Raw genomic sequence first — 13883 nt, forward strand, 5'->3', positions numbered from 1 at the left:
AGTGAGTGTGTGTGAGAGAGAGTGAGTGTGTGTGAGAGAGAGTGAGTGTGTGTGAGAGAGAGTGAGTGTGTGAGAGAGAGAGTGAGTGTGTGAGAGAGAGAGAGAGTGTGAGAGAGAGAGTGCGTGTGTGAGAGTGCGTTGAGTGAGAGAGTGTGTGTGTGAGAGAGCGTGTGTGTGTGAGAGAGCGTGTTTGTGTGTGAGAGAGAGTGTGTGAGAGAGAGTGAGTGTGTGTGAGAGAGAGTGAGTGTGTGTGAGAGAGAGTGAGTGTGTGTGAGAGAGAGTGAGTGTGTGTGAGAGAGAGTGAGTGTGTGAGAGAGAGAGTGAGTGTGTGTGAGAGAGTGAGTGTGTGTGAGAGAGAGTGAGTGTGTGTGAGAGAGAGTGAGTGTGTGTGAGAGAGAGTGAGGTGTGTGAGAGAGAGTGAGTGTGTGAGAGAGAGTGAGTGTGTGAGAGAGAGAGAGAGTGTGTGAGAGAGAGAGTGCGTGTGTGAGAGTGCGTGTGAGAGAGCGTGTGTGTGTGTGAGAGAGCGTGTTTGTGTGTGAGAGAGTGTGTGTGTGTGAGTGTGTGTGTGTGTGAGAGAGTGTGTGTGTGAGAGAGAGTGCTTGTGTGTGAGAGAGAGCTAGTGAGTGTGTAAGAGAGTGCTTGTGTGTGAGAGAGAGTGTGTTGTGAGAGAGAGTGTGTGCGTGAGAGAGAGTGTGTGCGTGAGAGAGAGAGTGTGCGTGAGAGAGAGAGTGTGCGTGAGAGAGAGAGTGTGCGTGAGAGAGAGAGTGTGTGTGTGAGAGAGAGTGTGTGAGAGAGACAGTGTATGTGTGTGAGAGTGAGTGTGTGTGTGAGAGTGAGTGTGTGTGTGTGAGTGAGTGTGTGTGTGAGAGTGAGTGTGTGTGTGAGAGTGAGTGTGTGTGTGAGAGTGAGTGTGTGTGTGAGAGTGAGTGTGTGTGTGAGAGTGAGTGCTTGTGTGTGAGAGAGAGTGCTTGTGTGTGAGAGAGAGTGCTTGTGTGTGAGAGAGTGTGTGTGTGAGAGAGAGTGTGTGTGTGAGAGAGTGTGTGTGTGTGAGAGAGTGTGTGTGTCTGTGAGAGAGTGTGTGTGTGAGAGAAAGTGCTTGTGTGTGAGAGAGAGTGCTTGTGTGTGAGAGAGAGTGCTTGTGTGTGAGAGAGAGAGCTAGTGAGTGTGTAAGAGAGTGCTTGTGTGTAAGAGAGTGCTTGTGTGTGAGAGAGAGTGTGCGTGAGAGAGAGAGTGTGCGTGAGAGAGAGTGTGCGTGAGAGAGTGAGTGTGCGTGTGAGAGAGAGTGTGTGAGAGAGACAGTGTATGTGTGTGAGAGTGAGTGTGTGTGTGAGAGTGAGTGTGTGTGTGAGAGTGAGTGTGTGTGTGAGAGTGAGTGCTTGTGTGTGAGAGTGAGTGCTTGTGTGTGAGAGTGAGTGCGTGTGTGTGAGAGAGAGTGCTTGTGTGTGAGAGAGAGTGCTTGTGTGTGAGAGAGAGTGCTAGTGAGTGTGTGAGAGTGTGTGAGAGAGAGTGCTTGTGTGTGAGAGAGAGTGCTAGTGAGTGTGTGAGAGAGAGTGTGTGTGTGAGAGAGAGTGTGAGAGAGAGTGCGTGTGTGAGAGTGCGTGAGAGAGTGTGTGTGAGAGATGTGTGAGAGTGCGTGAGAGAGTGTGTGTGAGAGAGAGAGTGTGTGTGTGAGAGAGTGTTTGTGTGTGAGAGAGAGTGTGTATGTGTGAGAGTGTGTGTGTGTGTGAGAGTGTGTGTGTGTGCGAGTGTGTGTGTGTGTGTGCGAGTGTGTGTGTGTGTGCGAGTGTGTGTGTGTGTGAGCGAGTGTGTGTGTGTGTGAGAGAGTGCTTGTGTGTGTGAGAGAGTGCTTGTGTGTGTGAGAGAGTGCTTGTGTGTGTGAGAGAGTGCTTGTGTGTGTGAGAGAGTGCTTGTGTGTGAGAGAGAGTGCTAGTGAGTGTGTGAGAGAGAGTGCTTGTGTGTGAGAGAGAGTGCTACTGAGTGTGTGAGAGAGAGTGTGTGTGTGAGAGAAAGTGTGTGAGAGAGAGTGCTTGTGTGTGAGAGAGAGAGCTAGTGAGTGTGTAAGAGAGAGTGTGTGTGTAAGAGAGTGCTTGTGCGTGAGAGAGAGAGTGTGTGTGTGAGAGAGAGTGTGTGCGTGAGAGAGTGTGTGAGAGAGAGAGTGTGTGTGTGAGAGAGAGAGAGTGTGTGTGTGTGTGTGAGAGAGAGTGTGTGTGTGAGAGAAAGTGTGTGAGAGAGAGTGCTTGTGTGTGAGAGAGAGCTAGTGTGTGTGTAAGAGAGTGCTGGTGTGTGAGAGAGTGTGTGTGAGAGAGTGCTTGTGTGTGAGAGAGTGTGTGTGTGTGAGAGAGAGTGCGCGCGAGGGTGAGTGTGTGTGTGAGAGAGAGTGTGTGAGAGAGTGTATGTGTGTGAGGGTGAGTGTGTGTGTGTGAGAGAGAGTGTATGTGTGTGAGGGTGAGTGTGTGTGTGAGAGAGAGAGTGTATGTGTGTGAGAGTGAGTGTGTGAGTGTACTCTGGCTGCAGTAATATTGAAGCTTTAATCATTCTCTCCTCTCCATCTGCTCCCCTGCAAATCCCCAGAGCAACAACAGAAATCATAAAAGTTTATGCTTTTGAAACTTAATTCTTTTTTTGTATGTCTGTCTGATGCTTTTTGTCTCTCCCTCTGTTTTATCTCTCTCTCTCTTTCTTTCTCACTCTTGCTCTCACCTTTTTTCTTTTTTCTCCCCCGCGCCCCCTTTATCTCTCTCTCCTTCCTCTTGTTCTCTCTCTCTCTTCCTCTCTCTCAACAGCCAGCGCTGATAAATACCATCTCACTCTGGAGACGTGCTGCAGTTTGGTGTTTGCAGTCAATGTATCCTTCACAGAAAAATGTAGAATCAGAGTGGGGGTGGGGGGGGGGGTGGTGTGGGAAGGGGAGGGTCAGTGGTCGAAGGGCATTGTGGGATTTGGGGGCACAGAGGGCATTGTACTGTGAGTGGGGAGTGCAGGGGTGTGGTCCCAGTGAGGGGGGCAGTCTGGGATAGTGTAGTGAGGGGGGACGGAGTGGGGGCTGAGGGGGAGGGAGCAGGGGGCAGCGAGGGGGGGAGGGGAGCGAGGGGGGGGAGGGGAGCGAGGGGGGGAGGGGAGCGAGGGGGGGGAGGGGAGCGAGGGGGAGGGGAGCGAGGGGGGGAGGGGAGCGAGGGGGGAGGGGAGCGAGGGGGGAGGGGAGCGAGGGGGGAGGGGAGCGAGGGGGGGAGGGGAGCGAGGGGGGAGGGGTTGTGAGGGGGGAGGGGAGCAAGGGGGGAGGGGTTGTGAGGGGGGAGGGGAGCGAGGGGGGAGGGGTTGTGAGGGGGGAGGGGTTGTGAGGGGGGAGGGGAGCGAGGGGGGAGGGGTTGTGAGGGGGGGAGGGGAGCGAGGGGGAAGGGGTTGTGAGGGGGGAGGGAATGTTTACTCAGTGCCTGGTGAAGAGTTGGTTCGAGCACAGCCTCTGAGTTCAGTGACCTTAACGGCCGCTGTCCAGGAACCTGGTGAACAAGGATGGCTCAACTCCCAGCAAGCAACACAACTGGCCATGCACGCAAAGAGACTACAGGTTAGTACATCAACCCTCAGACAGAGAGAGAGATAGTGAGGGAGGAGAGAGAGATAGTGAGGGAGGAGAGAGAGATAGTGAGGGAGGAGAGAGAGATAGTGAGGGAGGAGAGAGGAGAGGGGGGGTGGTGGGAGGGAGGGAGGAGGGAGAGAGAGGGAGGAAGGAGGGAAAGAGAGATAGTGAGGAGAGAGAGATAGTGAGGGAGGAGGCTGGAGAGATAGTGAGGGAGGAGGGAGGGAGGAGAGAGAGATAGTGAGGGAGAGGGAGGAAGGAGGGAGAGAGATATAGTGAGGGAGAGAGATAGTGAGAGAGGAGGGAGAGATAGTGATGGAGGAGAGAGAGAGATAGTGATGGAGGAGAGAGAGAGGGAGGGAGGAGAGAGAGATAGTGAGGGAGGAGAGAGATAGTGAGGGAGGAGAGAGAGATAGTGAGGGAGGAGAGAGAGATAGTGAGGGAGGAGAGAGAGATAGTGAGGGAGGAGAGAGAGATAGTGAGGGAGGAGAGAGAGATAGTGAGGGAGGAGAGAGAGATAGTGAGGGAGGAGAGAGAGATAGTGAGGAGGAGAGAGAGATAGTGAGGGAGGAGAGAGAGATAGTGAGGGGAGAGAGAGAGATAGTGAGGGAGGAGAGGAGAGGGGGTGGGAGGAGAGAGGGAGGGAGGGAGGACAGAGGTGAGGAGGAGAGGATGTGAGGGGGAGGAGAGAGAGAAAGAGGGAGGGAGAGGGTGAAGGGAGACGTGACAGAGGGACTGAGAGTGTGAGGGAGTGAGAAGAAGGCAATAAAATTGTGAGGGAGGGAGACAGTGAGAGGGAATGAGGGAGAGGGAGAAGGGAAAGTGAGGGAAGAAGTGAGAGTGTGAGAGATCGAATGAGAGGGAGGGAATGGGGAAGAGAATGTGAGGTGTGTGAGTGACAGGAGGGGAGGGTGTGAGGGAGGGTGTGGGGGAGGGAGGGTGTGAGGGAGGGTGTGAGGGAGAGTGTGAGGGAGGGTGTGAGGGAGGGTGTGTGCGGAGGGGAGGGAGGGGTGAGGGAGGGTGTGAAGGAGAGTGTGAGGGAGGGTGTGAGGGAGGGAGAGTGCGGAGGGGAGGGGAGGGTGTGAGGGAGGGTGTGAGGGAGGGTGTGAGGGAGGGTGTGAGGGAGGGAGAGGCGGAGGGGAGGGAGGGTGTGGGGAGGGTGTGAGGCAGGGTGTGAGGGAGGGAGAGTGCTGGGGGAGGGAGGGTGTGAGGGAGAGTGTGAGGGAGGGTGTGAGGCAGGGTGTGAGGGAGGGAGAGTGCGGAGGGGAGGGTGTGAGGGAGGGTGTGAGGGAGGGAGAGTGCGGAGGGGAGGGTGAGGGAGGGTGTGAGGGAGGGTGTGGAGGGGAGGGAGGGTGTGAGGGAGAGGAGGGAGGGATGGCGTGAGGGAGGGTGTGAGGGAGGGTGTGAGGGGAGATGGGTAGATGAACTCTCGGGGAGGGCAGAGTGTGACTCCCGGGTAACCATGGTGATGTTGGCGATACGCGGCTAATGGTGGTTTGTGATCACAGGGAGTATTTGACGAGTTTCTGGACAAGGAAAGCGACCTCATGAACTCCCACGACCTTCGCTGTGCGTTGTCTGCTGCAGGTGAGAGGAATGACACGGTTTTCGCTTGCAAATCGCCCCCTTCCACCCTCCGAGGGGCCGGAGAGACTGAGGCCCACCCCCCCCTCCCCCCCCCCCCCCTCACACCCCCCAGTCTAGACCATCAGTCTTTCAGTGACTGGCTCTGCCACATAACAACCCTGAGATGGGAACTGCGGCCTGCGAGAGCCCCCCTCTCCTTGGAGGATGGGGAGTCACCCTGGGGGGATGGGAGGGGGGGGGGACCATCATGGAGCCCTTGGACAGGAGCAAGGTGACAGGGCAAGGAGATGGTGTGGGAAGACAGCTCGAGCGTCCAGCCTTGGGCCTAATGGAAACTTGGCTTCACTTGGAGCCTGAATATCTCCGATCAATCTCTGGGCCTCCAGTTACCTCCCCTCTGCCGGCCAGGCTTGACTCAGTTGGGTTGCCCCGTCCTCTGTGTCACAAGGGAATGGAGTATAAAAATAGGTGGGGGGGGGGTCTTGCTACAACTATTCAAGACACTAGTTAGACCCACCTGGAGTACTGTGAACAGTTTTGGTCCCCTATCTGAGGAAAGATGTACTGGCATTGGAGGCAGTCCAGAGAAGGTTCCCTCGGTTGATTCTGGGTATGGAGGGATTTCCTTATGAGGAGAGGTTGACTAGGTTGGGTCTGTATTCATTGGAATTTAGAAGAATGAGGGGCGACCTTATTGAGACATATCGGATTCTCAGGGGGGTTGACAGGGTAGATGTTGAGAGGTTGTTTCCCCGTGTGGGAGAGTCTGGGGCCAGAGGACATCATCTCAGAGTGAGGGGGTCGCCCATTGAAGACAGAGATGAGGAGGAATTTCTTCTCTCAGAGGGGAGTGAATCTGTGGAATTCTATCCCACAGAGGGCTGTAGAGGTTGGGACGTTAAGTATGTTCAAGGTTGAGACAGACAGATTTTTAATCAGTAAGGGAATCGAGAGTTAAGGCGGGAAAGTGGAGTTGAGGATTATCACATCAGACCAGTCACGATCTCATTGAATGGTGGAGCAGACGCGATGGGCCGAATGGCCTACTTCTGCTCTGATGTCTTATGGTCTGATAGGTTCAGTTCCCCCTCCGAATGGCCTCCTTCTGCACAGCAGGATTCTATAATTTGCCAAGGGTTGTGCTCAGTTAGATTGAGGTGAACTCCCCCTGCAGTACAGGGGGAGTGCTGCACTGCCAGAGGTGCTGTTTTTTGGAGACGATGTTAAACTGAAACTGAGAGTTATACAGATAGAGGTTCGATTCCCCACGCTCCCTGTGTAAGGGACATTTTGTTTGTCTTTCCCAGGATTTGAGCTGGATTCTACAGTTTTGCAAGAGCTTTGGTTACGCCACAGAACCAGCATGGACACTATCTGCTTCAGTCACTTCATCAGCTGTGTGGCCAAACTGCAGAAGCTCTTTGGTAAGAAAACACTTCAATTCCAATTATCTTCAGCAGACTCACATTTTCCACCTCAGTCCAGCCACCCAGGCTCCAGCAGTGTGCCAGTGGGCCACAATCATCATTCCTCCAGTGCCAGTGGGCCTCAGGCTGTTTCTCCAGTGCCAGTGGGCCTCAGGCTGTTTCCCCAGTGCCAGTGGGCCTCGGGCTGTTTTTCTCCAGTGCCAGTGGGCCTCAGGCTGTTTTTCTCCAGTGCCAGTGGGCCTCGGGCTGTTTTTCTCCAGTGCCAGTGGGCCTCAGGCTGTTTTTCTCCAGTGCCAGTGGGCCTCAGGCTGTTTTTCTCCAGTACCAGTGGGCCTCAGGCTGTTTTTCTCCAGTGCCAGTGGGCCTCGGGCTGTTTTTCTCCAGTGACAGTGGGCCTCAGGCTGTTTTTCTCCAGTGCCAGTGGGCCTCAGGCTGTTTTTCTCCAGTACCAGTGGGCCTCAGGCTGTTTTTCTCCAGTGCCAGTGGGCCTCAGGCTGTTTTTCTCCAGTACCAGTGGGCCTCAGGCTGTTTTTCTCCAGTGCCAGTGGGCCTCAGGCTGTTTTTCTCCAGTACCAGTGGGCCTCAGGCTGTTTTCCCCAGTGCCAGTGGGCCTCAGGCTGTTTTTCTCCAGTGCCAGTGGGCCTCAGGCTGTTTTTCTCCAGTGCCAGTGGGCCTCAGGCTGTTTTTCTCCAGTGCCAGTGGGCCTCAGGCTGTTTTTCTCCAGTGCCAGTGGGCCTCAGGCTGTTTTTCTCCAGTGCCAGTGGGCCTCAGGCTGTTTTCCTCCAGTGCCAGTGGACACCAGTTGGCATCACTCTCTCCCCCCCAAATCAGACAATTCTAGCTTCAAGTCCAAAGACTTGAGTGCAAGTCTTGAGCGGGTACAATTTTGCCTTTTAAAAGGTGTTTAGATAGTTACATTGCTAAGATGGCTGCAGAGGGATATGGGCCAAATGCGGGCAATTGGGACTAGCTTCGTGATTTTTTAAAAAGGGGCGGCATGGACAAGTTGGGCCAAAGGGCCTGTTTCGATGCTGTAAACCTCTATGACTCTAAATCACTCTAGTGCAGTACTGAGGGAGTGCTACACTGTTGGAGGTGCAAATCAGTTGTCACCTTTCTATGAGATAACAGTAGTTACATTTCTAAAAGGGCCTCGGAAGTCCTGCGTTCAAACCAGGTGCCAGATTGATGTAATTCCAGCCAGAGAAATTCCCCCAACTCCATTCCTATCCCTTGGAGTCTCCGAGATTTGAACCCCTACCCCACCCCCCCATCCCTTCTCCAGAGAATCATCTGCTCTGATTGGTAATTGTCTTCATTACTGGGTAATTATCAGTGATGGCAGTGTGTGTGTCAGACATTAAGCCTCTAACGCTGTCTATTTGTTTAATTTCAGCCGTTTATGAGGGGTTGAAGAATCCGGAACCAGAGACCATCAATCAGGTGACTGAGACCTTCACACTAAGAGCATAATTAGGACAGGGGAGTGTCCAGTCCAGCTCGGGACAGGGGAGTGTCCAGTCCAGCTCAGGACAGGGGAGTGTCCAGTCCAGCTCGGGACAGGGGAGTGTCCAGTCCAGCTCGGGACAGGGGAGTGTCCAGTCCAGCTCGGGACAGGGGAGTGTCCAGTCCACCTCGGGACAGGGGAGTGTCCAGTCCAGCTCGGGACAGGGGAGTGTCCAGTCCACCTCGGGACAGGGGAGTGTCCAGTCCAGCTCGGGACAGGGGAGTGTCCAGTCCACCCCGGGACAGGGGAGTGTCCAGTCCAGCTCGGGACAGGGGAGTGTCCAGTCCACCTCGGGACAGGGGAGTGTCCAGTCCAGCTCAGGACAGGGTAGTGTCCAGTCCACCTCGGGACAGGGGAGTGTCAAGTCCACCTCGGGACAGGCGAGTGTCCAGTCCACCTCGGGACAAGGGAGTGTCCAGTCCACCTCGGGACAGGGGAGTGTCAAGTCCACCTCGGGACAGGCGAGTGTCCAGTCCACCTCGGGACAAGGGAGTGTCCAGTCCACCTCGGGACAGGGGAGTGTCCAGTCCACCTCGGGACAGGGGAGTGTCCAGTCCACCTCGGGACAGGGGAGTGTCCAGTCCACCTCGGGACAGGGGAGTGTCCAGTCCACCTCGGGACAGGGGAGTGTCCAGTCCACCTCGGGACAGGGGAGTGTCCAGTCCTACTTGGGACAGGGGAGTGTCCAGTCCACCTCGGGACAGGGGAGTGTCCAGTCCACCTCGGGACAGGGGAGTGTCCAGTCCACCTCGGGACAGGGGAGTGTCCAGTCCACCTCGGGACAGGGGAGTGTCCAGTCCAGCTCGGGACAGGGGAGTGTCCAGTCCAGCTCGGGACAGGGGAGTGTCCAGTCCACCTCGGGACAGGGGAGTGTCCAGTCCACCTCGGGACAGGGGAGTGTCCAGTCCACCTCGGGACAGGGGAGTGTCCAGTCCACCCCGGGGCAGGGGAGTGTCCAGTCCAGCTTGGGACAGGGGAGTTTCCAGTCCACGTTGGGACAGGGGAGTGTCCAGTCCGGCTTGGGACAGGGGAGTGTCCAGTCCACCTCGGGACAGGGGAGTGTCCAGTCCACCTCGGGACAGGGGAGTGTCCAGTCCACCTCAGGACAGGGGAGTGTCCAGTCCAGCTCAGGACAGGGGAGTGTCGAGTCTGGCTTGATGTGGAGATGCCCGCATTGGACTGGGACAAAAGTCTGACTTGGGACAGGGGAGTGTCCAGTCCTACTCGGGACAGGGGAGTGTCCAGTCCTACTCGGGACAGGGGAGTGTCCAGTCCTACTTGGGACAGGGGAGCGTCCAGTCCAACTTGGGACAGGGGAGTGTCCAGTCCAGCTCAGGACAGGGGAGTGTCCAGTCTAAAGTTTAAAGTTTATTTATTAGTGTCCTGAGTAGGCTTACACTAACACTGCAATGAAGTTGCTGTGAAAATCCCCTAGTTGCCACACTCCGGCGCCTGTTCGGGTACACTGAGGGTGAATTTAGCATGGCCAATGCACCCTAACCAGTACGTCTTTCGGACTGTGGGAGGAAACCGGAGCACCCGGAGGAAACCCACACAGACACGGGGAGAACGTGCAGACTCCGCACTGACAGTGACCCAAGCCTGGGATTTGAACCCGGGTCCCTGGCGCTGTGAGGCAGCAGTGCTAACCACTGTGCTACCGTGCCGCCCTGTAGTTTGGGACAGTTGATAACAGGATAGAATCAGAGGGTTTATCCTGGGTCGGAGGGCCAGTCTGAATGTGCAAACACTGAGTATTTTCCTTCTCTCTTTCCCCAGTGGCTCCTGCTCTTTATTGGGATCTGAGGGAGTGAGATCCCGGGATCTGCTCGACAGGAATTGGCGGGGATGAATCCGGAGCGGGACGTTGGGGCGAATGGTCAAGCGATGGCAATCCTTTACTTCCGAGTGTGATTACCGGAGTGCCTCTTATATCCAAATCACTGCATTTAATCCTTAGTAAAATCTGTTCAGAAGTTCCAGAGCTTCTTCCTCAAGGGTCGGACCGTCTGACAGACGTGTTGTGCTCTCAGGATCAGCATCATTCTCATTCCGAGTCACAGACGCCGCAGTGGTGAGGGGGCCAGTATACCCTCGGCATCAGTGTCTCGGGATTCTGGCTCACTATCTTTCTATAGGTGACGAGGTTTGAGGGTCATTGTATCTCTGTATCTCTGTGGGTGGCTGGGACCGCGATGTGGGATATCTCTCTCGCTGGCTGTTACTAATTGTGATAGCACTCATAATAAAATTAAAGCTTTGCAAAGCATCCTACAAGTTTCTTCAGCGCTGTGGAGGGGGAGTGGGAATGGTAGTAATCTACATGCCAGATGTATTATATCAGCCCCAGTGCTCCCCGGGGAGAGTGTCAGTGTTTATAGGGGGTCCCCGGGGGAGTGTGTCAGTATTTACAGGGGGTCCCTGGGGAGTGTGTCGGTATTTACAGGGGGTCCCCGGGGAGTGTGTCAGTATTTACAGAGGGTTCCTGGGGAGTGTGTCAGTATTTACAGGGGGTCCCTGGGGAGTGTGTCAGTATTTACAGAGGGTTCCTGGGGAGTGTGTCAGTATTTACAGGGGGACCCTGGGGAGTGTGTCAGTATTTACAGGGGGACCCTGGGGAGTGTGTCAGTATTTACAGGGGGTCCCTGGGGAGTGTGTCAGTATTTACAGAGGGTTCCTGGGGAGTGTGTCAGTATTTACAGGGGGACCCTGGGGAGTGTGTCGGTATTTACAGGGGGTCCCTGGGGAGTGTGTCAGTATTTACAGGGGGTCTCTGGGGAGTGTGTCAGTATTTACAGGAGGTCCCTGGGGAGTGTGTCAGTATTTACAGGGGGGGTCCCCGGGGAGTGTGTCAGTATTTACAGGAGGTCCCTGGGGAGTGTGTCAGTATTTACAGTAGGTCCCCGCGGAATATGTTGGTATTTACAGGGATGATACTCGGGTTCAATACCGAGGGAGTGCTGCATGGTCAGGTTCGTTGATGATTTCAACTGTTCGCTCTCTTTCACACCTCCCGTTCCATATTCGCCCCTCTCAGAGCAATATCTGAGTTATAAGGAGAGGCTGGATAGACTGGGACTTTTTTCTTTGGAGCTTAGAAGGCTGAGGGGTGATCTTTTAAAGGTCTATAAAATAATGAGGGGCACAGATCAGCTAGATAGTCAATATCTTTTCCCCAAAGGTAGGGGAGTCTAAAACTAGAGGGCATAGGTTTAAGGTGAGAGGGGAGAGATGCAAAAGTGTCCAAAGGGGCAATTTTTTCACACAGAGGACAGTGAGTGTCTGGAACAAGCTGCCAGAGGTAGTAGTAGAGGCGGGTATAATTTTGTCTTTTAAAAAGCATTTAGATAGTTACATGGGTATGATGGGTATAGAGGGATATGGGCCAAATGTGGGCAATTGGGATTCGCTTAGGGGTTTCAAAAAAAAAGGGCGGCATGGACAAGTTGTGCCGAAGGGCCTGTTTCCATGCTGTAAACCTCTATGACTCTATCTCTGATCCTCACATTTTTGCACACTGCAAACCACACACCATCCCTGGCTCCCAGATATTTAAACAACACCTTCATTCAAAAAAAAGACCTCATCCTCTTTTCCAAGTCCCTCCGTGGCCTCACCCCCCCCCCGCCCCCCTCTTAATGTGTCTTAAAGGCAGAAAGCGAGATAGAGAGAGGGGTCGGGGAGGATTTAGGGCCCAAGAGGCTGAAGGTACGGCCGCCAATGGCAGAGCGATTAAAATGGGGGACACTCATGAAGGCAGAATTAGAGGCAGATTAGGGCGACACGGTGGCACAGTGGGTTAGCACAGCTGCCTCACAGCGCCAGGGACGCGGGTTCGATTCCCAGCTTGGGTCACTGTCTGTGTGTAGTTTGCACGTTCGCCCCGTGTCTGCGTGGGTTTCCTCCGGCTGCTCCGGTTTCCTCTCTCAGTCCGAGAGACGTGCTGGTTAGGGTGCATTGGCCATGCTAAATTCGCCCTCAGTGAACCCGAACAGGAGTGTGGCAACTAGGGGATTTTCACAGTGATGCGCGATATAACTCACGAGGCTAGAGGTACTCGGGGAAATAAAGGCTTTTATTAACTAAAACAATAGAGCTACCATATATAATACACGATCCCAGACTAAAGGGTCCCAGACAGAGCAGTGACCTTTATACCTCTCCCAGGAGGTGGAGCCCGACTGGGATGTACCACAAGAACTATATTAAGGTAGAACAGCCCAACCCTAACCCCAACAGTAACATGTAGAACAGCCCAACCCTAGCCCCAACATTAACATATATACAGACTCATAGTACTGGCCAGACCCTGGCTCAGCACTACCTGGTGGGAACCAACAACGGTTCACCACATTCACCCCTCCTTTGAAAACAAAGGCCGGCGGGGTACAAAAACACAGAACAATTGTTCATCAGTCTATAAGTTCAGACGGTCTGGGGGACTGCACCGTCGTTGGGACCTCCTCAACACCGGCGATGACACCGGTGTAGGCACTCGCGGTGGCGTTCTCCCCAAGGCGGTGTCCAACGGCTCCTCCAATGTCTCACGGGCCGGTAGACCCCGAGGTGGTGACAATCCGCTGAACTCGGGCACGCCTTGAAGTGGCGACCATCTCCTGGACTCAGGCAAGCTGTACACGGGAGTAAAAGGGTTAAGTGATGGTCCCGATGCTGCCTGCGCCGTGTCAGGAGGGGAAACAATAGTTGGGGGGTCTCAAACAGGAGGTATGGGAGCGACAGGGGTTTCCAAGCCCCCTGCTGGCGCCAGGTCTCGAATCGAGACCGTGTCCTCTCGCCCGTCAGGGTATGCCACATAGGCATACTGAGGGTTGGCGTGGAGGAGATGGACCTGTTCAACCAAAGGGTCGGACTTGCGGGTCCTAACATGTCGCCGCAGGAGGATAGGTCCTGAGTACGTCAACCAAGACGGTAATGAGGTCCCAGAGGAAGACTTCCGAGGGAATGAAAACAGTCTCTCATGGGGAGTAGCGTTGGTTGCCGTACACAGGAGTGAGCGTATGGAGTGGAGTGCATCAGGGAGCACCTCTTGCCAACGGGAGACTGGAAGGCCTTTAGACTTCAACGCCAGTAAGACAGCCTTCCAGACTGTAGCATTCTCACGTTCAACCTGTCCGTTACCCCTCGGGTTGTAGCTCGTGGTTCTACTAGAGGCAATCCCGTATGAGAGCAGGTATTGCCTCAAGTCATCGCTCATGAACGACGAGCCCCTATCACTGTGGATGTAACAGGGGTAACCGAACAGGGTGAAAAGATCACGAAATGCCTTGATAACCGTGGCAGCGGTCATATCAGAACAGGGAATGACAAAAGGGAATCGTGAGTACTCATCAACCACATTGAGGAAGTACACGTTCCGATCTGTCGAGGGAAGGGGGCCCTTAAAATCCACACTCAGTCTTTCGAAGGGACGAGTGGCCTTAATGAGTTGTGCCCTGTCAAGTCGGTAAAAGTGCGGTTTGCATTCCGCGCATACCCGGCAGCTTCTGGTTATGGACCTGACATCCTCCACCGAGTAGGGTAGATTCCGGGCTTTTATGAAGTGGTAGAGCCGAGTGACCCCCGGATGGCAGAGGTCATTGTGGAGAGCCTGCAATCGATTCTCCTGCATACTAGCGCATGTTCCACGCGACAGGGCATCCGAGGGCTCGTTGAGTTTCCCTGGACGATACATGATGTCGTAATTATAGGTGGAGAGTTCAATTCTCCACCTCAAGATCTTATCGTTCTTGATCTTGCCCCGTAACGTGTTGTTGAACATGAACGC

At 54.5% G+C, this 13883-nt stretch overlaps 1 protein-coding gene across 1 annotated transcript; it reads left to right on the plus strand.

Moving 5' to 3' along the window:
- The first annotated feature begins 2513 nt into the window (after positions 1-2513).
- LOC144488692 (calpain small subunit 2-like) lies at positions 2514-10365 on the plus strand. Its single transcript, XM_078206781.1, has 6 exons — positions 2514-2845; positions 3494-3565; positions 5086-5164; positions 6472-6588; positions 7988-8034; positions 9878-10365. Exons 2-6 carry the CDS (start codon positions 3545-3547, stop codon positions 9902-9904), a joined length of 291 nt encoding a protein of 96 aa, XP_078062907.1. The 5' UTR covers positions 2514-2845; positions 3494-3544; the 3' UTR covers positions 9905-10365.
- The last annotated feature ends 3518 nt before the right edge of the window (positions 10366-13883 follow it).

The sequence above is a fragment of the Mustelus asterias genome, unplaced genomic scaffold, assembly GCF_964213995.1.
Source record: "Mustelus asterias unplaced genomic scaffold, sMusAst1.hap1.1 HAP1_SCAFFOLD_1779, whole genome shotgun sequence".
NCBI classification, from domain to species: domain Eukaryota; kingdom Metazoa; phylum Chordata; class Chondrichthyes; order Carcharhiniformes; family Triakidae; genus Mustelus; species Mustelus asterias.